The sequence below is a fragment of the Triturus cristatus genome, chromosome 11 (assembly GCF_964204655.1).
Source record: "Triturus cristatus chromosome 11, aTriCri1.1, whole genome shotgun sequence".
NCBI classification, from domain to species: domain Eukaryota; kingdom Metazoa; phylum Chordata; class Amphibia; order Caudata; family Salamandridae; genus Triturus; species Triturus cristatus.
The window spans coordinates 1,116,161,349-1,116,188,490 of record NC_140594.1 but is presented as its reverse complement, the minus strand read 5'-3'; the positions used below and the strand labels follow the sequence as shown (position 1 = coordinate 1,116,188,490).

The window sequence follows — 27,142 nt, the reverse complement described above, 5'->3', positions numbered from 1 at the left end:
GGGCCATGGGCTTGGAGCTCCCGCTGGCACGTGGTGGGCCCTCTTGGAGTTAAGACGGTGTTGCAAGGTGAGCAGTGAGGCCTGGTCACGCAGGGGCAAGCAGTCTCCGCTGGGCGGCAGGAGTGGCTGGGGTGCAGCAGCCTGTGTGCGCAGGGGCGGGAAAGCGATGATGGTGTGTGCTACTGTATGACTATGGACTCTGCCATTCATGTCTCTGGCAACTGTTTCAGATGAGTGACCTGGGGGACCGCAGTGTGTACCAGCACGTAGTTGGAGACACACCGGTGGCTGCAGGTGAGCAGTGGGACCTGGGTCCGCAGTGTCAGCACTCTCTCTCTCTCTCTCTCTCTCTCTCTCTCTCTCTGCATTTCTCCCTCTCTCCCTCTCTGTCTCTCTCTCCCTCTCTTAGGATTTAATAGAGTTATGAGGTTAAGAATTAAAAAAATGACAACTAGTCAGAACAGCCTGTAGGCCCCGTGTTCACCTTCTACAATAACCAAAGCAAGAAAAAAGGAAGCAGAAACGACAGAAAAAAATTGAGAGGTAGGATATAAAAGGATGAAGGGAAAGTAAATTCGGCCCTCCTCATCTTGTGCCTGCCCCTGATATTGATTTAAGAAATTACTCCGCTACCTCTATTTTGCGAAAGGTTTGCATCCTGATGTTGTGCATTACATGTGTGCTGGCCGGGTATTTTAACTGTGCTGTCACACCCAGTTTCTTAAAAGGCTCAGATTGCCAAAGTCCCATTGCTTGTTTGCCGTGAATTGGGCGATATCTGATCTAATTTCAAAGTTAATTCCATCCACTGTCAGTGTTTTCTGTTTCAATGCTTTGGAGAGAATTTCTTTCTTGATTTTATAGGTGTGGACATTAACCAAGATTTTCTTCGGTTTAGCTTTGTTTGTACTCAGGCTATATGGACCTCTGTGGAGCCTCTGTTTATCTTTAATTAATTCCTCTTCTGTCCACTCTACATGCATTTCCTTGATCAGACGTACCACAAATACCTTTATCTTCCCCCTATGCTCCTTCTGGTATTTTTAAGACATGGAGGTTACTTCTTTGGTTGTTCTGCAATGACTATTTTTTCTTTCAATACCATCTCATTTCCCATAAGGACTCTGATCTCTTTCGTGTTAACCCCTGATTGAAGTGTTAAGTCTTTCACTGCGTTTCCAACTGTGATGACATAACAGCTATGTCGTCCAGCTTCTTTTCTAGACTACCACAGGCAAATCTAATATTTTTCGTTAGACTCAGATATTTCAAATCTATTTCTAACTTCAGAGGTTAGTAGTTGAATTAGATCAGTGACTGAGGCTGTAACTAAAGCTGAGGCTGAGATTGGTTGTGGGGTTGCTTTGTTTCTGTTAAACTCATTCCTCCCCCATCTTTAAAAAATATAGGTGAGTCTTCAAAAGGAGTTGACTGTGCCTCAGACTGGGACTGAGACTGTACCTGAGACTGAGACTGAAGTTGAGCGGAATGTGACTCCATATTTCCAAAGATAGAAGGCACCTCAATCCCTGCTTGGTCCTTCCCTTCTTTCTAAAAGATCAATTTCCTGGGGCTCGGAAATATTTGCCAACACCTGGAATTTGTTGGGACTTATTATATCCTGTCCTCCTAATGGCCTACTCAGGATTTACTAAAGCAGGGTTCTTTAACAACAGCATCTTAGGTACTACCTTGAAAAAAGTCCTCAATGAGGGGGTAATCTTAAGACTTGTTTCTTGTTTCTCTCCTCTCTTCCCCTTCGACCTCCTCTTTTTTGGGGTCACCCACTCTCCTGTATCCGTAGCCACTTGCTTCAAAGGGGCGGATTCTTTACCTGCACTATTCATTTGAGACTTGCTTTGTATACCCTTCATACAAATTTTCCCCCTTCCACTTCTCAATTTGTATCTGCTTTGCTGGGCCTTCTCTACTGCCCCTTCCGCCCTTCCTAGGAGTTGAGGTGCCCCTATGTTTAACTGCTCTACTCCTTTTTTATCTGGAAGAGCACTCTGTTTCTTCTTTAGTGCACTTGAATGGCTTCTGCTTTTAACCGCAATGCGGTCTCTCCCTGCTAACTGTCTCTCAGCATCTCCCCTCACATCCTCTTCTCTTTCGACTTTGCTCTGACCAGTACCTGTACAGCGTGATGTCTTCCATGGCCTCCCCTCTGCATCCAAGTTGTCCCGTAAGGCGCGACCTGCATCGGGTACTGGCTCTTGCTGCATGCCTGCTCCGTATGTGCCTTTAACCTGGGAGTCTCCCGCGCTTGTGCTGACTCTGCCCAGATATCCATGGCTGGAGCGCTGAGCCACCACCCTCCGGCCCCTGCCAAGTCCCCGAGCAGCTCGAGCCCAGCAGGGGTCCTGGATTGGCAGTCCTGCGAACTCCACCCAGGGCTTCCACCACCCCCAGCCAGTCAAGCCAGCCCCTGCCTGTGAGCCCGAAAACACCAAGGGCGCGGAAAAAAGCCAAAAGACACTGAGGCACAACTCCACAAGCTAAGCTTATTCAGTTGCTTCCTATTCTCCTCGAAGCCAGAACACGGTTTCCGCACTTCTCACATTCAGCATTTTATCTTATTCTTTTATTTGGGCATTACCTCGCGTTTGATCTCCATGTATAGGGAGCCTCCGCGACCACGTCCTAAGAGGCCGCCATGTTTTCCCTCCTGTACCCCCTCCCTATTTTGGGGAAGTGTACTACGACGATCTAAGTTCGACAAGAGGGGAGGTGGAAGATTGGCTAGGCCAAGAAGTTACCCGTAGAGACTGAGCTCCAAAAAGAAGCTATTAACAGTCCAATAACCGAGCAGGAAATTGGGAATGCCATCAAAGCAGGGCAACGTAATAAGGCAGCAGGCCCAGATGGCCTTCCGATTGAGATATACAAAAAGTTAGGAAAATATCTAGTGCCGGTTTTTGTTAGGCTTTTTTCAGAGGTTTTTGAAAATGGAAAGAGACTGCCCCCTCATGGAATGAAGCCACTGTCACTTTGATACCTAAACCTTTTAAACCGCCAGACTGTTGTGAGTCCTATAGGCTTATCTCACTACTAAATTCGGGTTATAAGATCTTAACGAACATATTAGCAGACAGATTGAATGGGGTACTGGGAGTGTTCCTTCATGAAGATCGGAAAGGCTTTGTGCAGGGTAGAGGTATTAAAGACCTAACCTATAGTCTAATTGGAGCCATAGATATAGCATCCACATACAAACAACCACTAGCAGTCATTACAGTGGACGTGACCAAGGCTTTTGATCACGTAAACTGGACTTACTTGCAGGAAAATCTAAGACTGTCCAATCTAGGGGAGAACTTTTGTAGGGCAATAAACTGGTTATATAAAGACCCACAGCCAAAATATTAATAAATGGGGACATATAAAAAGCCTTCAATATCTACAGGGGGACAAGACAGGGGTGTCTGCTATCCCGCCCTATTTTTTAACCTTTATATTGAACCTTTAGCAGAGAAAATAAGAAAACACGAGAGTATGATACCCTTCAAAACTCGAGGGTGGGAGAAAAAAGTGTGATTATATGCGGATGATCCGATGATATATACATCAGATCTTATTCCTGCATTACCAGTAGTATATGATCTGACAGCATGTTTTGGGCAGATCTCAGGTTATGAGATAAATGAAAGCAAAACGGTCATAATGGCATGGAATATCGTCACACAGTTGAGTTGTGTTAAAGAGGAAATGAGGTACCTAGGTATTAGAATTGTTAAAAAAATAGAACAAATACCTGAAACCGACTTTCAGAAGATCAATAAGGATGTGGGGAACTTACTTGGAGGGTCTCATTTGCCTCTGTCTATTTACAGAAGAGTTAATCTTGTTAAGAAGTCAATACTTCCAAAGATGACCTTTCTATTTCAGAATATGCCCATGGCCTTTAAGGAAGATTGGCTTAAATAGATCCAGTCAAAAATCACTAGTTTTATTTGGGCCTCTAACGGTGTAAGAATATCATGGAAAAAGTTAGACGACAATATGATAAAGTGGGCTTAAGGTTGCCTGACTAATCCTACTATGCCTGGGTCTTCCTATTAAGGAGGGAAATGTTTATTTAATGCACCAGATTGCTCAGAAGTTGGGAAGATGTTTACAGCAATGCTTAGTGATGTAAAAGGGGGAGTGTATGGCATTGTATATAAATATGGAGACCCGCAATATTTTAAAAAGGTGCGTCTGAAAACCCTACAAGGCTTTGCAACTACATGGTATAAAGTCAGGAGAAAACTATAATTTCATTACTATAGTGGAATGGCTCCTATTTTTGACTCTCCGGGATCTCCAGAGTGGTCTAAGGACAGCTTGGCCCTTCCATTAAAAGAAGCAGGAATAAATCTGGAGACAACTGATGGAGAACGGAGCTTTAATTTCTTGGGAAGAGGGTCAAGAGTTAGCCAGCGGTCAACTGTCAAGATTTAAGTATTTTCAAATAAAGAGTTGGAGCCTTAGGGTTGGTCTTGGTGCGGGACTGTCTAATAACCTGGAAGCTCTGCTGACAAGTGGTGTAATACGGAAAAAAGAGGTGGCAAATTGGTACTGGCTGTTAATGGAGATATCAGACTCAGATTTTAATTTGCCAGCAGTACTGTGGGAAAAGAACTTGCCAGGAGAGCAGATGGAAGACTTATTGCCAGTATCTTGCGACTTCTCATCCTCCACGGTACATGCTGCAAATTTAAGGCGGAACCACCTTTTTTGTCTCTACAGGGTTTACTGGACGCCACACAAATTATCAAAATTGGGAAAGGAGATATGCAAAGATGTCCCAAATGTAGTAAAGAAAAAGGTGACGATGTACACATGTTCTTGGAATGCCCGGCGATTCAAGGGTTCTGGCTGGATGTGAGTAATACGTTACTTTTAATACTTTGAGAAACGCTCCAGGTAAGCAAAACTTTTGTTTTCTTTGGGATCCCGAAAGATCATGAATTCTTGTTATAAATACTTAAAAATTGACATTTTATCTAATATTGCTTGCTCGTAGGAAAATATGTAAAAATTGGGTAAAAACTCCTCCAGCTAAAATAGAATGGTTGGCCTCAATAAAATATATTAATCGGTTAGATAGAGGATACAAATACGAGTGAAATTAGTTTTGGCTTCCCTATGAGAACTGGGAACAATCATTCATATAATAGTCCAATGATTAGGCCTCTATACCGCATTGCTCAATTACTCTGGTGGTGGCTTTATAGACAGTCTGGAGAAACTAGCCACCTACGGTTGGATAAAGAAAGCGAGGTGTAGAGTGAACCACCCCGGGTCTAAAAAAACAAAAGATCACCAGATGGTGTCATCTCGAGGGATACCACAGTGTTTGGATTATTACCTTTTGTAGACCTGGGCAATAAGGACAAAAAAGAAAACTCGTTCAAATTGATTGTACTTTGAGACAGTCATCAGACCCGCTTCTGTAACTGTGCTCCCGGCCGAAGTGTTCAATTAAACAAACTGTTCCGGTTTTGCCAAATGCCTCTTGTGTTTGTTTTTTCAAGGTAATTTCATATTCAAGCAACACCTTAAAGGCAGATCTCCACACAAATGTCCACCTTCCTCACCCAACCTAGTAGGATCCTTTTGCATCTGTTCTTATTCAAAACACTTGCCATTTTCAAGCCCTACTTGTCTGAGTTAATTCCTGCAGAAGAGGTCTTATCCTGCCCCAGAATACCAATGCAAGACGCCCTTCATAAATTGTTTAGGTTGTTCACAGCTGAACTTTAAGTCTATACCCTTGGCACACCTGAAAATAAGAATTGTGTACTTGTTGGGGCCCAGCTTCCATTATGTGTTATTTGGACTCTGAATATAATCTCATGCACAATACACATAATTCTCAATTTGAAACATAACCCACAAAAACTCATCAAGTTATCAGGTTACTCTGAAATTGTCACACCTCGTAGAACTGATGTAAAACACAACACCATGTGGTAGGTATCATCTCCAAACTTGCCAATAATTCCGGATGATTAGTCAAGCACTCTCGCAGCTCTTTATATGTTAGAAATAATAATTTATGTCACTTCATTACACACTTCTATCATTTCATAGTTCTGAAAATAACTGATGTTACTAATACCCACTCTAATACTACTCAATTTACCAAGCTCGGAAGGATGAAGCTGTTTTGTCAGGATTATATGTTGGGAATCACTTCTTTATCAGAGGTGGACACCTGGTCTTTGTTTTGTATGCATTTTTGTGGAAATATGTGTGCAATTGAGCTGATATAGCAATACACTAGAAACATTTGTGATTGGACACAACAACCAGAACACCCCGGGATAGGTTGTTAGCTGAGCAACAAACTCTACAATGGGTGCAAAGAGTGAGGTATTTAGGGGAGCATAGCAGGAATGCTCAAGAGGGTATTGAAAAGCAGCATTTCAGAGGAGTTTAGGAAACAAATTATACAGGACACTTTACAGTTCAGAAGAGTTTGTAGAGATTGATAGTTTCAAAAACCAGGAACTATTTACATTTTATAGATGGCTTAATTACATAACAAGAATAATAATTTCTCCGAGTCCTAGTCATTCTCATCACAGTCCACATGAGTTATTGTGGTACTGGAAGAATGGTATGACCACAGAGCAAACTTTATAATGGTACCCATGCATACAGATTTGGTGGAAAAAGGCAGCCATAATTGAGGGCTGGGAGGCTTGAAATTCCTGGTCTTTGGTGCCATTACACCTGTGAGGTGAACCCTGGCCCAAGACAAATAATATATTGTTTCAGAACTGGAAACTGACATTTTCCCATATCTATTTTATGTACTTACTTAGTCCTTCTTATTCTAAATTTAATTTGTCCTGTTCCCATCACTCATAAAACACCTGTGGCCTGGCAATCATACTTACGAAGCACCAAAAGAGCCCTCCAAACACTGCCATGAAGATGGGAGAGATTAACAACAACAAAGGACACTGTGGGGTGGAGGGCTGGTGTCCTGGTCTGGTGATAATGTAGATTAGGTTTCAAAGTCAGTAATGCTGGAACACTTTTCAGAGTAGGGTGCTGGTCAGCGTTTTCAGGTCTTCAAAATTATGGGGACCTAGGATAATAAGAGATATTGAATGATTGAATGAGCAAGTCCAGAAAATGGGTAAAAGTTTCAAATGGAAGCATCAGGGCTTGTGAGTCACAGGAAGGGATTGATAAGGCAGTTACCATAAGATATTTTTTGTACAAATGGGATTAACTGATGCACTTTGAGAATCCTATTGCTAAATGTATTAATACAATGCAGTGTGGATTCTATAGTCAAATCACTGAATCACCTTACCCTGCACCCAGGAGGTGTTCCATGGACATGCCGTGAAGGTTTTCCCATGCAACATCTATGTAATTTGACGCTGCCCCAGATTTACTAAGTGATGTAAACCTGAGGAAACTTTTAAACCTGTATGCCTCCCAAAGGGAGGTGTAACGAGGAGAAATATGTTAATTTCACCCAATTGTTTACTCTTTACATGTGTGCTGCATCCTGCAGCACTAAAAGAAAGGGAGAACACCTTGTAGGGTGTTTTTATGCAGGAAGGTGTCCCTTCCACCACAGACAACAATCCAGCCTGCAACAGAGGCACCCTTGCACCATGGTGCAAGGGCACCCATGTTGGCGGTATGCTGCCAAAACGGCACCAGCGCAGGCAGAAATGACAGGAATGCACCAGATTGTTTAATTACAGTGCATTCCTGGACTTTCACTTTGGGGCAGGGCAACAAGGTGCCATGCTGAGCTGCCCTATGTCAAAATGCCATAAAGGAGTCCCTGTGTATACAGTATGTAAGGGAGTATGTGACAATATTTCGTGCTTCATTTCTCAGGATAGTTGTAAACTGCAGTGGCAGCTAGCAGGACTAAAACATGATAGAGTGCGATGGTGTCAAATTCACTATATATGTTGCTCCCTGGTGCTGCACTTTTCCCTCAGCGTCCATGAGCAGGAATGGAAGGACTTCCATCCTACTCATTGGAACACAAATCTTACCAATCCTGGAGCAACTCCACAACTGGTGCGAGCATGCTAACCCAGCACTCATTTCCCCCTGCTCCCAGATTTTATTTGCTCTACACATTAATCCTTTAGTGGTTAAACTCCTACAGAGTCGGAATATTAAGCCAATAACTACGGGCGGGTATGAGACCAAAGTATTGGCATATGCTGATGATGTTGCGGTGTTAACCCCGAACCCAGCTGAGGCAATTATAGAGATAAATAAAATTGCTGAGAACTATGGGCTTCTCTCCAGATATGCATTAAATAAGGGGAAAACTATTGTGTTATGCACAGATAACAGATTTTGATGACCCAAGGAAAGCAGATACAGCGGTCTATCTTGGGGTTAGAATAAGTGCTAAGGTGGATGAAATTAATAAATGGAATTTCGAACCTTTGATTAAAACCATAGGGAATGATCTAAGGAGAGTTAATGGGTTACATTTGTCCATTATAGGGAGGGGATTTTTTTTTTTTAAATGACCATGCTACTGAAGATATTGTGTCTGTTTAGTGCAATGCCGCTGGCTGTGGAAGATAGCATACTGAGGGCATTCAAGTCAACTTTCTCCAGTTTTATATGGCAATATAGGAAGGTCAGGAGGGCGATGAAATACCTAGCTCTACCGCAAGACAGGGGTGGCCTTGCAATCCCTAACATCACCCTATAATACCGGGCGGCTCTTCTCCATCAAATGGTTACTCTGTTGTGGATAATGATACTGGAACAGAGCAAGGCCCAAAAATACCCACTATTTACGAACTCTCTATTGGGAAGAAAGCTTCAGGGCTCCTACTGAGGCAACTGGAACCGAGTTATTACAAGAAGGTACGGTTTAAAGTGACCTTTAGTGCATGGAAAATATGGAAGCATGTCTCCAAACTTATGGCAATCCCGAAAGTTTGTAGATATACTCCCCTTTGGCGCTCATCTCTATTTCCATCCCAGGTTAACAATGCCATGGGGAAGGAGTGGGAAAGATATGGGGTAAGAACAATCAGGGACTTGTGAGGGAGAGCAAAACTTTCAATTTCCCATGTTACAGCGGGTTTTTGATATACCGGATAACCAATAATTTAAATTTGTTCAGATCAGGAGCATCCTCACCCTTTGCAGCCCTAAGATTAAGCTCAACAGGATACCAATTTTGGATGCCATAACCAGGAAGTCCAGCAGAATTAGGAACTTCTATAGTTTACTTCTTGATCAGATCCCAGACGACCTAGAAAAAACTGAATCATATTGGGCAGTGAATTTGGGAAACCCCAATGTGGATATTTATATGAGTCTCTCCTTAACGGCCAAAATACTCTTATCCTCGAATTTAAAAGCTGAATTGTACAAAACTATTTTTAATCTCTATTTTACACCTGCCAAACTGTACACATGGGGGAAAAAGATAGACGATAAGTGTCCCAAATGTGAGCTAGGACCATCCACCTTGGTCCATATGCTGTATGACTGTAACAAACTAGCTATGTTAAAAAACAGGGCCGCTAGGGTATTGGAGGGAATTATTAAGCCATAGATTAGAACTATCCCCTACTCTTTTGATCCTTGGTTATGAAAGCACTATGGGTCTTAGCACTGAGCAGGAATACTGTTTTTTGGGGACAGCGGTATATAGGATATTGCTAGCGGCTAGATGGAAAGATGCTGAACCACCAACCCTTCATATGTGTTTTGCTAGGCTTCTCGGAATCTATAATCAAGAGAGGGCTATCTACGCCTGTAGGGGCAAACAGGCTAGAATTCGGCGGAAGAAGGTCTGGGCATACATCGCCGATTGGAGCAGAGATGTAAGGGTGGCATAGGAGGAAGCTAACAGAGGTGGCCTATAGATTCATTAGGGTTAGGCTGTAATGAATTGCTTTACTCTTTAGATATTGCCAAAGTACTCTACAGATGTGGTTAATTGTCTTTTTAATGGACCAAGGAGTAAGAGGAACGGCCCTGAAGTGGCTAAAATCTTTCCTAGATGACCGCTCCTTTCAAGTCTGGGAGAACGGCAGCCACTCACCCGCAATCCCCCTCCGCTGTTGAGTACCGCAGGGCTCATCTCTTAGCCCGACGTTGTTCAACGTGTATATGTCCCCGCTGGAGAAACTGGTCATTCCGTTCGGCGTATCAATCATCAACTATGCCGACGATACCCAACTGGTGGTAACCCTCTCACAGCCGCACCAATCTCCCTCCTACCTTCACAGCTGTCTCACGGAAATCCACAGCTGGATGAACTCCTCAGCATTAAAATTAAACGGGTCCAAGACCGAGATCTTATTGCTCGGACATAAAGGGCCCTCCCTGCCGCCTCACCTCTGGCCCGACTGCTTGGGTGACCCCCCTGCACCCAAGGAAGAGGTCAAGAGCCTGGGTGTATGGCTCAAAAAAGACCTGAGCTTTAGAACACAGGCAAAAAAGACGGCAGGAATCTGCCACGGACTTCTCAGGGCCTGCAGAAAGATCTTCCCCCTGGTCCCCGCGACCGCCAGGAAACTTTTGATTCAGGGCCTTATTCTGGCAAGGCTTGACTACTGCAACGCACTCTATCTAGGAGCCCCCGAAGCCACTCTCAACACCCTGCAGAAAATTCAAAACGCCGCGGCCCGCCTACTCACTGACACCCCCGCCAGATCATCGGCAAAGCCAGCCCTCAAGCTTCTCCATTGGCTCCCAGTCAGAGAAAGGGTTGCTTTCAAGGCCCTCTGTCTGGCCCACAAGACTCTCTATAACATCGGCCCTCCCCTCCTCAAGGAATTCATCACCCCCTACAAAACGGAAAGGGCCCTCCGTTCCAGCGGAGAGAACTTCATCACAGTCCCCAGAGTTAATAAAGCCAGGTCCGGAGGCCGCCGCTTTTCGGTCCACACGGCCAAACACTGGAACAACCTCCCCCGGAGACTGAGAACTGAACCCAATCTCCTTCATTTTAGGAAGGCTCTGAAGACTCTTCTCTTCCCTGACCCTTAACCCCGCCACTGCTGACCCCCCCTTGAGTTCAGGTTCTAGCGCTGGGATGCTCTAGGGTTACTACGCGCTTTACAAAACCTTAAATAAATAAATAAATAAATAAGCCGCTCTCTATCTGATGTAACGTAACGTTTTTCAAGACTGCTTTTTCTGTCTTAACTGCTTTTTATAATTATTCTATTGTACTGTATTAACTGGTTTCTTATGTTATCATTCAGCCTCATGCGTCAAGCCAAAATCCAGTCGGTAAAATACCGATTCGCTAATAGCTCCCGGTATTGAGTTAAAAATACCCAATCCCAATGCATCAACCCAAAAGCAAAAATCGCTATTTAAGGAATCCTTAAATAGCGATTCCTTAAATAGCGATAGCATTTAAGGAATCCCAAATTGAGATTCCTTAATTTAAGGAATCTCAATTTGGGATTCCTTAAATGCAATGCATGAAAGTTAAAAAATTAGCGAATTCGCTAATAGGGGGAGCAAATTACCATGAAGATGAACTGCATGGTAATTTGCTAAAAGTTTGAAAAATGCACTTTTGTGCATTTTTCAAAGTTTCATGTTGCGCACACACATGCCCTTAGAGTGTGTGTGCAACATATGTGCACATATCAATTTCAGGGGTGCAATAGGGTGTCATTTTGACACCCTTGCACCCTTGAAATTGCATGAGCAATTTGCGAGAACCTACTGGTACTCGCTATTTGCTCATGCAATCTCAAATTCATTCCTATGGGCCTGGAGGCCCATAGGAATGATTGGGATGGCATTCCTTAATTGCTACTCGCAATTTGCTAGTAGCAATTAAGGAAAGTTAAGGAATCGCTATTTGAATAGCGATTCCTACATGCATAGCCTTTTGCTATTCCTTATTAGCGATTCCTTATTTTTCGCTAATAAGGAATCGCAAATGGCATTGTTGATGCATGTGCCCCATTGATTGATATTTGATTTATTTGTATTTTCTGGAAATGCTTAATAAAAAAAAATAAAAAATGTAAGGCTGGCAACCTGTGCCAGCAATCCCTCAGCTGTTTCCCAGTGCTGGAATTGCTGGGTCTATAGTGTGCATGTCAGACCGGCCATAGCAAGACAGCTTGCTAACCCAACATGCTCACTGAAAGGGACAGCAGTCATCCTGCAACCACATGATTCAGTCCCACCCCCTGCCCTTGCGCTGTATAGAGCACGAGGGGTGGCAAAATAAAATGGAATCAAGCCATTTTATTTATTTATTATGCACTTGCAGCAGGTGGTGCAAGACTCCTCCACTCTAAAAGAGGAGACACCCCTGGTCACCTGTTTCCACTTGTTCTCCACCACTGGGCATGTCAGCATGTAAATAAATGCCTTTTGCATGATCACCCCAACGTTTTGGACTAATTCTGTTGGTGTTTCTGCCTTGAGTACTCTGACCCTTAAAAGTTTATGTTTAATTGGCTGATACCCAATTTGCATAAGTTAGCTTATTCATAGGTCCCTAGGACATAGAACCTGGGGTACCCACAGCTTGGAAGTTAAAGGAACCCTCATGGGATGCATCGCATATTGTGCCACCATGAGTGTGACAAAGCAAAACATGTCTCCCAACCTTCCACTGTGGCCTGGGGGAGCTGTTGTGAACTGCCAACTCATTTCTGTTATTTACACTAATGACAAAGTCCAGAACTCCCTTTCTAATATATATGTTACCCCTAAGATAGGCCTGTCGAGCCCTAAGGCATGGAGTGTATATTAAAAAGATGGATGTGTGTTTTAATATGTTCTAACAATAAAGGCCCCATTTTTACTTTGGAAAGGCTAGTATCCTCATTGGCAAGTACAGGGTTACACACTGACAAATTAACTGTTCTAACTTCTGAATGAGACTACTTAAGTTAGTACTTAAAGGCATTAGAAGAATAATTACATTAAACCTGACTTGATGCCCTAATCACATTTATTTCAACTTTTCTATAACACATTTTATTGTTGCTTTTTCAACAAAACTGCAGATTACAGTAAACAAACATGTGCCAGCCATCCTGCCGTCCCTCCATTGGTTTACAGATTAATTAGAAAACAATGCATCTTGGTATACTAGCATGTACTCTACCATTTTTTGACTCTAAATTTGGGTTCAACCTGTCCCAGTCATCGGTTGGGTCTATCATCAAGTGGGAGGGGACCTGTTAGCCCATTGGCATGTAGTGACCACATCCCCTGAGGCAAGTTGTGGGCATGAGTGTGGCACCCCTATCAGCTAGACCTCAGATCACGTCTCCACTGGAGAGAGGACTGAAAAAGAACTGCTCTGCTGTTCCTTGAACCCAGACTGGACTGCACCTACCGATCCTTGGGCTAGCAAAGAGAAGACTGTGCTTGTGGTGCCCATGAACCACAGACAGAAAAGGTCAGCTCTGAAAGTCAGTTGGCTGACTCCCTGTTACAGCACCTGGGCCTCAAAAGCTGAAGAAGCTGCCTTGGCGAGTTAGTAGCTACAATTGCTTGATCTCCACTGACAGCTGGAGCACAGCCAAGAGACCGAGACCTGACACTCAAAAGATGTACCCAATCCTGCTGGACCCAGGATACTCAAATGTGCAGTTTGGTCACCCAAGACTGACATTAGCCTTAGTTAAAGGAACGGCTGGTTTTGCTGTGACCGGAGACCAGTAGACCAGTGGCAACTGGCTCTTTGACTGTATTTCACCTAGACTTCGAGGGACATCAAGATTTGGGTCTTTCTCATTATCACAAACAGTGGGGTGAGGCTAAAGAAGCAGGATGGTATCAGGGTGGGTGTTGTGTATTAGGTGACCAAGATAATGGGGACAGATTTGTGACATTTGAAGAAATTAGACTCATTTCGCATTAGGGTGTGATCAAATCCTGTTCTATGCTAGCATTACATGGGCTGCACACTGGAGATGGGAGGGATTCCTTGCAAAACCACCGGAATTGGCTACACTGGCATTAATTTATGATCTCACAAAGGGGAGCACATTGATTTCTGGTACATACAAAACACCAAGGTACTGCCCTAAAGATCTTCCATAAGTGGGAAATCACCTTGATTTTCAGTTTATGATGAATTGGGTGAAACGCTAATTTACCATACAACGGTGACAAGTAATGCAAGATTACATTTTACCCAGGTTAAGAATTTGCACAAAGATATCCATAATAGCTGGGTAAAATATACATGCCAGTTAAACACACAAACTGGTTTTGGGTCCAATGAGGCTTGTTTGTAAAACCTTAGCTCATCCCTGGCTAGCTGTGACTTTGAGCAGTTCGGGTTTATCAAGGAACAAGAGCAAAGCATATAGAAGTACCAAAACAATCAAACAAGAAGAAAACACAACACAAAGAAAATCCAACAGATGGACTCAATATGTCCATTATTGGGGGGGGCTTTATAGATGACATCATAATGACATCATAATGATATGGACAGGGACCCTTGGCCAAATGGAAGAATATTTCAGATACCCAAATGACAACGACCTGAATGTTAGATTCACTATGAATTCCAGGAAAATGAGAATATCCTTTTTGGATGTCGAATTGTATATAAAAGTCAACAAGATTCAGAGTACTCTCTTTCGTAGGCCGACTGCATGTAACAGCATTTTAAAAGCAGACAGTGTGCATCCCACTAGCACAATCAAAGCGATTCCCTTTGGCCAAATGCTATGGGTGAAACGCAACTGCAGTGAGGAGAGCGAGTGTGAGAGGAATCTGAGCAGCCTTACCAATAGGCTGTCCTTACGGGAATATGATGAAAGACTACTGAATGATGCTAGGAAAAAAGTCACTAACACCAATAGAAGGGACTTGTTGAAGATTAAAACTAGAGGCAAAAAAGAGCAACCCTTGGCCTTGATAACCACCTATAACTATACACGAGATGTAAATGAGACTATCATGCAGAATTGGTTACCTTCAAAACCAAAGGGCTTTTACACATGTACAAATTGCAGCATGTGTTCCCTGGGCATGAATAAGACTACTAAGTTCAGGTTTAACACTAAGCATGAATACACAATTAATAGTTTTATCAATTGTCGTATAACTTTTGTTGTGTATACAATCATCTGTGCGTGTGGGAAAGTATATATTGGGAGTACCACTAGAGAATTGAGGTACAGGATTGCAGAACATTGGAGAGCGATAAAAAAAAGGACACATCATATTGATTATCAGCCCACGACTGTGGCAGAAAGAAGGAGTCTCCATCTGGGTTTCATGGGATAGATGTGATAAAAGCAAATGAAAGGGGTGGTAACAGAGAGCATGTATTGAGGCAAGCAGAATCCAAGTGGATTACGCGTTTACGAACTGTAAAATCAGCCTTGAATGTGGAACATGAATTTCACCATTTCCTTTAGATGAGAATGCTGGAAATGGGTAAAAGGAATGAATACACTAATTCCTGCAGGTGCCTTGCATGAGATTGGGTTAGAGGAATGGGTATAGTGCTACCCTGTTGTTGTTTTTCCACTCACCGTTTAGATGAAAGGATACACTAAAGTAACTTATTATCTGTTCAGCCACTGCTGTAGTCTTATTATTCTCATCATGCGGTGTTTGTCATTTTGATTTGGAGTAAGTCCGGAGACCAATTAAAGTGAGGACAAGGGATAGAGTAAGGATGATTAAATTGGGCTTGTTGTTGAACATAGTTATGTGAATGGGGTCCTTGAAGGACAAGGCGAATAGTAGTAAAATTGGTTCTATAAACTGTGAACATGTTATAAGATGGCCGACTGCTTCTGGTAAAAAACTTTCTTTCCGTTTTCCTTTTACATCAAATGAAAGTGTTGACATTGGGATTAAACAAAATTGATATAATTGTGGTTCTGGTTGAATAAAGTCATGCGAATAGGTTCTGTGTGGGACAACGTTAACTGTAGCATAATTGGCTATATTGATTAAGTACAAGTTCCAAGATGGCCGACCTTTTTTGAATGGAGTTATGGTCCTTTCTCTATTCACATGTAATCAATGTGGACCAATCAGCTGTAGGGAAGGCACTTTTAAAGAATGGCAGAACAGTCGTCTGGTTTGGGCCAAGTTGTTACTGATGGCTACTCTCCGTGAAAAATAGGTGAGACAGGCTGGCAGCGTTAGGCAATGGCGCATTGTTTTTGCTAAGTGTTTTGTTGAGAGGTGCATTGGCATTTGAACAAACTCGAGTGGCACTTGGCAATTAGAGCGTGTTGTATGTAAGACTGGCTGGCAGCGTTGTGCAATGGCGCGCTGTTTTCCTACAAGCATCTTTGAGTGCGTGGTTGGGACTGTAACATACTAGAGTGAACACGTGGTAATTTGAACTGTTGCATGTAAGGCTGGCTAGCAGCATAGAGCCATAGCACGCTGTTTTGCTACGAGCCTCTTTAGAGCCGGGTTGGCGCATAACTACACTCAATTGAACATGTGGGGACTTGAGCGTTGGCATACGTTTTGCGATACTCACGCTTTGACCTGTGGGGGGTATGTGTGTTTGGGAGCTTAGAATGTGACACATTTTGCCAACTGTTGCGTCGTTTGAGAGATTTTAAACTCGTAGAAGTGAGCTCTCCTGTTATAATGGAGGGCGCGTTTGTCACATCAGCTTGTGACTTTCTTTACCTTTACTTGGTGTTTGAAAAATAGGTTTATCAGAGAACGCGGTTTGAATTTGTGATGTTGCACTGCCGGTACTGACTTCAGGTACATTTTTTTTTTTCAGGAGGTATTGCACACTTCTTTAAGCGCGTATTTGCACAGGAAGGGGCCATTAAAATTTAGGCCTGATGGAAAGTAATATATACATTTTATGGACTTCTTGAGTGTGGAACTATAATGAAAGGTGAGCATATATGACTTGCCCGTTTTCTGTTTTAAGAAGTGTGTGCAATCATGTTATTGAGGGATTCAATGTTAATACTTTTGTACTCTGCCGACAGCGTGAGAGGTAACAGGACACTGCGACCAGAATAGATGGCTACTCTGGTATTTTAAGCATGCAAAGAACTCACAGTGGAAACATGTGACGTAACAATGTTCTTGGTGGCTGTCTAAACTGGTGTTAATTTTGATTAGGTTCACTAGGATTTCTGGTTGGAATTCAAGGCTATTTTCCTTGTTTTCAATTTTAGAATATAATATTTGACAGAGGCTCTACGTGGAGAACTTAATACATATGTTGTCTTAGAAGTTAGGATTACCTCAGTATGAATTATTGGTAAATTACTATGTTTATGCTTGAGGAGAGATGGTACTCTGGTTTTGGAATTTGGTGCATCTCATCACTACATAAATGAAGCTGTAGTTGTGTTAGTTTACTTAGCCACTAGAATATGAGTTATAGGCATGGTCATATTGCCGTTCATGAACATTGGAATCGGAGATAGCAAAACTATAGACAGGGTGGAAAGGAATGAATCTATAGTTTAGGATGGAGTGTAGTAAAAAATACTAGGGTATTCTTGAGTCATTACACTTGAGAACACTGTAATACAAGTTTACTAACCTGTATACAAATGGGTGTAAGGGTAAAAGGTCCTTTGAAACCAAAATGTAAATTAAATTGCTGTTTTGCACTTTTTGTATACATGTTTTTGTGTACAATGTTTATATATATTAGAAAATGTATTTCTACTGTCTGTAAAAAAATCATTCTTGCCTATTGAGATTTGAAGAATGAACAAAATTAACTTATAGTATATAAATCATGTAAGAAATGACTACCTTTTCATGAATGAATATTTGTTTGTTAAATGTAGCCTGTTTGGTTTGTGTTTTAATGTTATGTCCAAATATACGTTTTTCCTTTGTTTGATAGCCCTCCGTTCTAATCCAATCACTTTAAAGACTTTTTTGAATAAAGAAAACAGAAAAAAAGTCAATGTGAAAAAATAATTCTTTCATTTTATTTTAAGGTATTGGTTTTGCTGTCACATGCATGTTTTGAATATCATACAAGTTTCGGAAGTTAAACGCTCATGTTTATGAATATTGTGCTCCTCAACTTGTGTGAAAATCCATCATAAATTTATAAAATAATATCTTATTTTTATCACTTTTTAGACACCAAAATGAAGAAAATCCACTGCAGGGTTTTGGAGATATCAATTATTATGAAAATTGTAAATCACTGTTTTTTCACTCCAATTACAAACAAGCAATGGCAACTAATGCAGTTAACTGTTACTTTAAAAATCTTGAAAAACGTTTGTAAAGTTGTGTTCGATTAGTCCAGCCCACTTTTGGTGGCCATCTCTGGGATTAAGCAAGTCACATGGGCCAGTAAGATGTAGCAGGATAGTTACCTCAAGCCAAAGTCATCAATGAAGTGGTTCTCATGCAAGACATATGGGATGCTGAAGATGCTGAGAATGCTTTGGATGCCAATCAAGTCAACAAGGGTCTTCCTGGGGCCATCCCTTCTTCTACAAACACAGTGGGGTGACTTGCGCCCCTCTCTTGTTAAGACTGCCTCTCTGAGCACCGCATTCAATAAATCTGATCCACCTGTCAAGTTGATAAATACTGCTAGCGATAACATTAACATTAAAGCCCCTCAACAGAAAGGGGAGATTTTGTCGGTGTCTTCACTGGAGGACCTGTCGGGGGGTAGCTTGAGGAGCGGTCGTTTGGGCCCAGGTGAGGACCCGCCTGTCACCTTTCCAGTACCCCCTGCTGCGCTGCTGGACTCCGCACCCGCTGTTTCTGCTGTTTCTGCTGATTTTCCAACTACAGAAGCTAATCAGGATATCGAATCTGTTGATTCAGCTGGCAATTTTTATTCAATGTCTGACCTCTCCAATGCACTGGAGTTAGGGAGTTTTGATGCAGAGGTGCAGGATTGGGGAGACGATACTAGTTTGAATACCTCACTCCAAGATGAGGATCAGGATTTATCTATTGAAGAGGAGGCTGGTAACGAAACCCCTTGTCAGATAGAATGGAGTGGGATGAGGGAGAGAACACAGTACGAAGGGCTCCAGTATCTTCAACAACAAAGCTCCCCCCCCTGCTCCTCGAGACCTGGTAATACCTTCAGCAGGAATATTGGATGATCAAACTAACCCACCAGAGGTCACACTTAATATGCTATACCAGCTCATGCTTCAACATCGAGAGGAGTCTAAGACAGAGAATCTGCGGATACAAGGTGAAGTCCGCCGTCTTCAAAATAATTTTAGGAGAGTGGTGAAAACTTGTAACGAAACATCTGCAAGAGTCCTGGAAGCGGAAGGAAGAATTTCGGCAATTGAGGACGTTATAGTAGAACAGAAATCTCAACTTTCTTCTTTTGATACATTGAAGGATGACATTAATTGGAAACTGATCGACTTAGAAAATAGGTCTGGGCGCAACAATTTGCGAATTCTTGGAATTCCTGAATCTAGTGAAGGGGCAAATGTGCGTCAGTTTGTAATCGACCTCTTTGCAGAAGCATTTCCTGAACTCTCTCAGTGGCAGTGGGAAGTTGAGATACAAAGAGCACATAGGTTCCCTTTTTCGCAGAGGAAGTCTAGAGATGCCTCAAAAGTGATGCCTAGAGCCATTCTAATAACTCTCAACGATTTTTTGGCACATGAAGCTTTATAATCTGGCTCGTCCAGATCGGAAACGTAGGGGAAAAAATCTGGATTTTTTTGTTCGACCTGATTACTGCCATGCCACGGTTCAACTACGTTGGCAACTATGCCAACTAATTCCCCTTTTTCAAGCCAAGGGTGCCCAGGCTTTTTTACTTAATCCTTCAAAGCTTAAAGTGGTCAATAAGGAGAAAATATATTTTTTGACTACCGAGAAAGCTGCTAAAGACTGCCTACATTCGCTCTGATGTTATTGTAAAGTTTTCATTACAATAGTTAATTATCTGGCTTATTAGGGGCATTATGGTATCATGAGTATCATGGGTATCATGCTTTATTTTGAGACGAAAAGGATAGATATTTGAAAAGATACAAGGGTGAAGTAGAAGGGAGGTAGACGGAAGGAGAAGGACAGGGAAAGCAAGTTTCTGCCTTTTCTCCTTTTACCCATGTAGAGATGAGGATTCCATCTCAAGTTATATATAGACTATCCTTTATTTTTTTTTTCTGTTGTTTTTTTGTTGTTTTTTTGTTGTTTTTTTTGAGATACCCAATGCAGATGGAAGCATACGGTGAGCTACATCTAGCTTCTCTTTTCATCATCATTATAGTGACCTCTCAGTCCATATGCCCTTTGTGGGTGGGTGTTGGGAAGGGTGGGGGGTGGGGTTCCAGTGGGTGGTGGGTGGCTGTGGTGTCAGGTGGGGGGGCAAGCAAGGACAGCTTTAGTAATTCTAAGAATTATTGTGATCATGATTTTGAAGGACTTTCAGGTCTATGCCTGTATCTATTTTTATTTTTTGATTGTTCAATACTTTCAGTACTCAATCTATATTATATGTTAATAGGCGATCTATTGTTTAGAGATAGATTAATTTGTCGTGATGACTAGTATCAGGGTATGTTCTTGGAACGTCTGTGGCCTTAACAATAAAAAGAAAAGGGGAATATGCGCACAAATAATTCAGAGTATGAGACTAGATTTTCTTTGCATACAGGAAACTCATCTTAAATGGGATAACAGAGCTTGGTTGGCTGACCTGGGCATGCATGTACTCGGCTGTACTAATCAAGGTACTACTACCAAGGGGGTAGCTATTCTCAGTAGAAGAAATCAGGCTGTTCTGAAACGAATCAAGACTGATCAATATGGTCGTTGGATAATAGCTGAAATTTTAATAGATTGTACTTCGTGGACTCTTTGCTCCATGTACGGCCCAAACACAGATGATCCTGATTTGCTTAATTTTCTAAGTGTAGAACTTGCAGACTGGCCCTCCACTCTTCTTTTTTGTGGGGATTTAAATATTCATTTGGAACCTGATTTTGATATTATTCATGATTTAGTGTACACAGGCTCAAAAAGGCAGATGTTTAAAGCATTACATTGCTTGGTTTCTGAATTTGGTCTTCGGGATGTAGGCTTTGTAAAAAGAAATACTCTTCCTGGCTATACTTTCTTCTCGGCACCCCATAAAAAATGTGTCCGCTTGGATTATTTTTTCATATCCTCTATTTTAATATTCAACTGCAAGTATGAGATATTTCCAAAAATAATTTCGGATCACAATCCCATAGTAACAGAGTTTAAAATAGACTCTATATTACCTGGTAAAGCAACAACATGGTCATTTGAGCGGAGGCTTTTAGTAGATCCATCTTACATTGCACATATGGAAAAATGGATTAAGGATTTTTTCGAACTCAATATGGGCTCAACGACTGTTCAGATGGTATGGGATGCCTTTAAACAGGGGTGAGAGGGGAGACTCTCTCCTATTCAATTAACAAGCAAAGAAAATATCAGCGCAAGTTAACAACTTATTATAATGCAATACAGGATTGTGAGGTAGCACTAGTTGAAGCCATCAAGAATTCCCTAGATACCGAGAAGATTAAAGCCACTTTAGCTATATCTAAGTCCCGGTTATATGAGAATTTTGCTTCTAAACTCGCAGAACAACTTGCTGTTTTCAATACACAGGTATATGAGCTGGGCGAGAGGTCTGGACATATTTTGGCAAAAAAAATTCGGCAAAAAGCAAGTTTAAATACTATAAATAAAATACAGGATGAATCTGGCCAGGTGCACGAGCAGCCTGATAAAATTCTGGAGGTGTTTCGTCTGTTTTATAAAAATTTGTATACGGACGAGGTGATCGCGTATTCACCGGATTCGTTTTCAAACTTCATTGTTAACAATGACATCTTCAGGTTGTCACCTATGCAGATAGCTTTATTAGACAAAGATATAACATGGGAGGAGATAGAAGCAGCCATTCTTTCTCTACCTGCAGGTAAGGCCATGGGACCAGACAGAATTCCTCTCGAATTCTATAAATTTTTTAGACATGTGTTAAAGCAGGCATTAATTTTAACATGTTTGGAAGCACAGAAAGGGATAACACCCCCTTCTTGGAGTGAATCAATCATTATGGCCTTCCTTAAAAAGGAGAAGCCACCCTTACAACCGGCTTCTTATAGACCTATATCTCTTTTAAATGCCGATAGTAAAATTTACTCTAAAATATTAGCAACACGTCTTTCTGGGGTTATCTCTACAATAGTCTCGCACTTACAGCATGGGTTTATTCCTAACAGAGACACCACTGACCATGTCAGATGAGTGATTGCTTTGATGGACTGGGCCCACGGCTCAAGCGTAGATTTGGGTATCACCCTGTTGGATGCCGAAAAGGCATTCGACAGGGTGGCGTGGCCATATCTCTGGGATCTTCTCATCCGAAAAGGCTTTGGCCCTAAAATGGTCACAGCCCTAAAAGCACTCTATGTTGCCCCTTTCTCTTGCATTAGTATTGGTGGGAAGAAATCTCTTCCCTTTAGTATACATCGTGGGACTCGGCAGGGTTGCCCCGTTTCACCTCTTCTCTTTGCCTTATATATTGATATCTTTTTAAACAGACTTAATAATACAGATGACATAAAACCAGTTCAAGTGGCTGCTACAATATATAGAGCTCTCGCTTATGCAGATGACATAGTTGTATTGACAACAGATATTAAGGGGGCAATACCAATAATACAAGACCTTGCATCTCAATTCGGTAACTTCTCTGGCTATAGATTAAATATACAAAAAACACAAATTTTGTTTGTAGGTCCGAATCCCCCAGAACAATTAAATATAGTCTCAGTAGCCACTTATTTGGGTATAAAAATTACATCAGCAGTTGCCGTTATTCCAGTACTTAACTTTACACCTATGCTTAAAAAAGTGCAGTCATCTTTAGAACGCATTGATCATTTTCACTTATCTTTCTTCGGCAGATGTAGCGTTCTAAAAATGATGATTTTACCCAAATTCCTATATATGTTTAGAACAATCCCATTAGCGTTCCCCCTGACTTTTTTTCAACAGCTGGAAAGAATGTCTGCAAGATTTCTTTGGGGGTATAGAGGTCACCGCAGGTCATACAAAAAAATGATCCTTCCCAAATTAAGAGGAGGCTGGGGAATCCCTCATTTTCTTTTTTACTATTTGGCTGCAGTGTTACAGTTTATTTCACCTTTGATAATTGGGCCTAGATTACGCATTCCAGCTAGCCATACACCATCTATCTATGAATTTGCAATGGGTACAGATTGTCACGGAAGTTTTTTGAGAATTATAGAGCCTAGTTATTTAAAAAAAACTAAGTTTAAGGTTTTGAGTGCTGCGTTCGGTACTTGGCGGCTAATTAAAAGGCAGATGGGTATTGACAAAATCTTGGTGTATACCCCATTCAAATTATCCAATATCTTTCCAGTAACTTTTCAGGATACAGTAATGATGCGATGGCGCAACTTAGGTATTAATTGTATAGGTGATCTTTGGCAGGACGGCCAGTTAATCCCCTTCTCACTGTTAGAGAGCAAATACAACTTAACCCGCAATGATTATTTTAAATATGTGCAGATACATAGCTTTTTTAATACTCTACGTCCGCAAGTTCGATCACGGCTGACAAGGATTCCTCTTATAGACAGTCTTTTCATCAAAAAAAAGATCGGCACATATTATAATTTACTTTTGGCTTCACTTCCTGATGATATTTTGCTATGTCAAAAAAAATGGAATGAAAAATTCGGGATCACTAATACTAAAATTCAAGAATCAATAGTTTTGGCCAACACTATACTAATAACAGGGAGAGCACGTACACAGCACTATATGGCTTTATTCGATTTATACTACTCACCCGCTAAAATTAGTAAATGGACAACTACTGCAGGTACATTATGTAGCCGATGCGGACTCTATGCAGCAGATGCTCTTCACATGTTTTTTGCATGCCCTCGTTTGTCTTTTGTATTGTCTGAAATCCAAACTTTTCTAAAAATACTGATGGGTCAGACAATTACTTTGTCAGGAGAATTAGTACTAATAGGTGTGCCATCACTTGATTTATCCGCAGGTCAGACAAATTTTCTTTTCATTTCTATGTCCACTTGGAGGGCATGCATTACTCAAGCCTGGCTGAGTCCAGACCCTCCCTCTTTCCCCACTTGGAGAGCATGTTTACTAGCTAAGTATAATTTGGAAAAGGCTATATATAGGGTTAAAGGCAGGAAAAGGAGAAGGTTGGGTGAACAACTTTGGAGCCCTTTATAGAATTGGATTAATGATACTATGAACTAAGAAGTTCTTCTTTTTTATGTATCTGGACGCCCTTCATTTTTCTTTTTTTAAATTTATTTATTTATTTATTTATCTTTTTTTTCTCACTATTAAGTATATCATGTGTACTGTATTTTTTTTTTACTTTCTACATTGCTGTACCTTGCTTGCATTAAATGAAAAATCTCAATAAAAAAATTAAAAAAAAAAAAGGGATGGCGAATAGCAGTTGGTTGTATTGCCATCACTGTGGTACTAGGAAGCCCCATGATGTAATTCAGCCAAGATGGTATTCTGTCACCGTTTATTTATAATCACGGTCCTAGTCATACAAATATATTTTAAAGCAAACCTGGTGGGATAGGGAGCAGTGTTTTATGCACCAAAAAGGCTTCTTTGTAACAGTTTTCTGCTGAGCGCCACTGTATTAGCACATATTTTGCCACTTTTTCTGCAGCAGAAGATATTCAGAGCAGCTTGCATTTGTGGTGTTCCTCTTGTCTCACTTCAATTGTGGTACTTTGTGAATATGACTTATTTTGCTTTATGCATACCATTTCTTTTAATATCATGCCCATTGTGGTACCTGAGAGAGCTGTGAAATGCTGTAAGTGTCTGTGTGTACAGAATGTGCCATTAGCAGCTCCTTAAAACCTGGCTAGAAGTCAGCTCCATAATCTGAAATTCAACAGTCCTTGCATCAATGACGCAAAGTTGACAAGTTCACCAGAGGTTGCAGAGGGGAAACATTCAGGAGAGTTCAAACAGGGAGAGGTTCAGCAGAGTTTGAAGAGACAGGAGTTCACTGGAGTTCTACAACGTTCAAGTTCAGCAGAGTTTGAAGAGACAGGAGTTCACTGGAGTTCTACAAGGTTCAAGTTCAGCTGAGTTTGTTCCCTTGAGATAATGTTGGAGAGGAAGGAGTGCAGCAGGGTTTTTGAGCAGGAAATGTTACAATAATATAGTTCAGCAGAATTTGAAAGGAGACATGGTCAGCAGAGTTCAGGAATATTAAACTTCAGTAGTGTAACTAAGGAAAAAAAGAACAGCTTTGTGAAACTGGCGAGCTTGGAGAAACCTTTAGGTGCAATTCAGAAGTGTGTGAACCTTTGGAGTCATAGTGAAGATGTGTAGCAATCAGTGAGTGTGCTGTGGTGAATTTGTTGGTGAGTTTGTAGGTGTAGATTTATGAAGTGATGAACTACCCGCTTGCATCTTGTCGCCATGTAAACAGGGATGGACCACCTTGCTATATAATATCAATATGCACCTTTTGGGAAGTAGTAGGGACAGGGCCATGAATCTAAAAAAAAGGATTTCCCTTATTTGACCTAGAATGCAAATTCAGTAAACAGTTCTTAGGGGAGTATGTGACAATATGTATTGCATCATTTCTCAGGATAGTTGTCACCTGTTTCCAGTTCCACTACTGGGCATGTCCGCATGTAAAGGAATGCCTCTCTTTGCATGATCACCCCAAAGGTTTGCACTGATGCCGTTGGTGTTTCGGCTCTGAGAGTGTACCGAGACTTGCTAACTAGTCCTCTATGCCAGTGCTCAGACCCTTAAAAGTATATTTTTGATTGGGTGATAGACAATTGCAATAAGTTAACTTACTTATAAGCTCCTAGTATATGGAACATGGGGCAACCAGGGCCTGGAAGTTACCGTGCCCCTCATGGGCTGCAGCACTTATTGTGACACCAAGAGTATGACATAATTAAACATGTCTCCCAGTTTTAGACCTGCCAACTTTTCTCCTTTTGCCTCCCCCTTTTTGCTGGACTTTTTGTGTTGGACTCTGGGCACTTTACCACGCCTAACCAGTGTTGAAGTGCAAGTGCTTCTCCCCATAAACATGGTGACATTGGCGTGTACCTGATTTACATATCTACTTAGCTATAGGTCCCTTGTAAAGTGGTGCCCCTTGTATTCAGGTCCTTTACTCTAAATGCTATTATTGGGCCTGCAGTACTGGTTTTGCCACCCACTCAAGTAGCCTTTCAAACCTATCTCAGACCTGCCATAGCAAGGCCAGTGCATACAGTTTACTGCTACTGCGACTTTGTATTTAAAACCTCTTGCCAAGCCTTAACCTCCCTTTTTACTTACACCCAAGTCACCCCTAAAGTAGGCCCTAAGTGACACTAGCTGCAGGGTGATGTGTAACTAAAAGGTAGGACACGTACTTTCAAGTTTTACATGTCCTGGCAGTGACAAACAGCTAAATATGTTCTTTACTGCAGTGAGGCCTTATAATTCCCTTATATACATTTTAAAGTGGTAATTCCTGATCAGAAAGGAGTAGCTCTATGATGTTTGGCATGGTTGGAATAGTAATGATAAACCTTCTTTAATGGTAGAGTTGGATTTATCACTGCTATTTTAAAAAATGAAACTTTTAGAAAATGGACATTTCTTCTCTTAGCTTGCTCTGTGTGCCTGCAGCCTGTTTCCAATCCACGTCTGGCCAGGGTGACAATTACACTTTTCTGCGTACTCTCTAGACAGCCACAAACACAGGAAGGATTGGGTGCCAGGTAACACATCTGCATTCATCTACATACTGATAGTATTTATGGGCTGGGAGATGGAGTGGTGTTTCACACTTATAGCTGAATGGGCTGTGTCCTGCTCGCCCACAAAGGGCTAATCTACCCCCTACTGGTAGTCTCGAGGGGGAGGTCCAACACCTCCTGCAGAGCAGGCCGAACCTCTCTTCTCTGATGATGAAGGGGACCACTACACCTTCGACTCCGACGTCCTCCAACAGCTCGTGGATAGCCTCCGCAGCCCACTTCCAGGAGCGGGGCAGCCCAGCTGCTACGAGGAGAACCAAACCCCTGCACAGAACACACAGCAGGCAGCACCCACCATAAGGGCTACCACCCAGGAACCTCACAACGAACACATGGCCTTCCAACGCCGTGTGTTGGGGTGCCAGGAG

General features: G+C 41.8%; 1 protein-coding gene across 1 annotated transcript in view; it reads left to right on the top strand.

The window, feature by feature from the left end:
* Window positions 1-27,142, top strand: part of LOC146786133 (cytochrome P450 2J4-like) — a 174,480-nt gene that overhangs the window by 76,098 nt on the left and 71,240 nt on the right. The window contains exon 3 of the mRNA XM_085635637.1: window positions 4,732-4,866. Coding sequence (XP_085491763.1) covers window positions 4,732-4,866 — 135 coding nt within the window. The remainder of the gene's footprint in view (window positions 1-4,731; window positions 4,867-27,142) is intronic.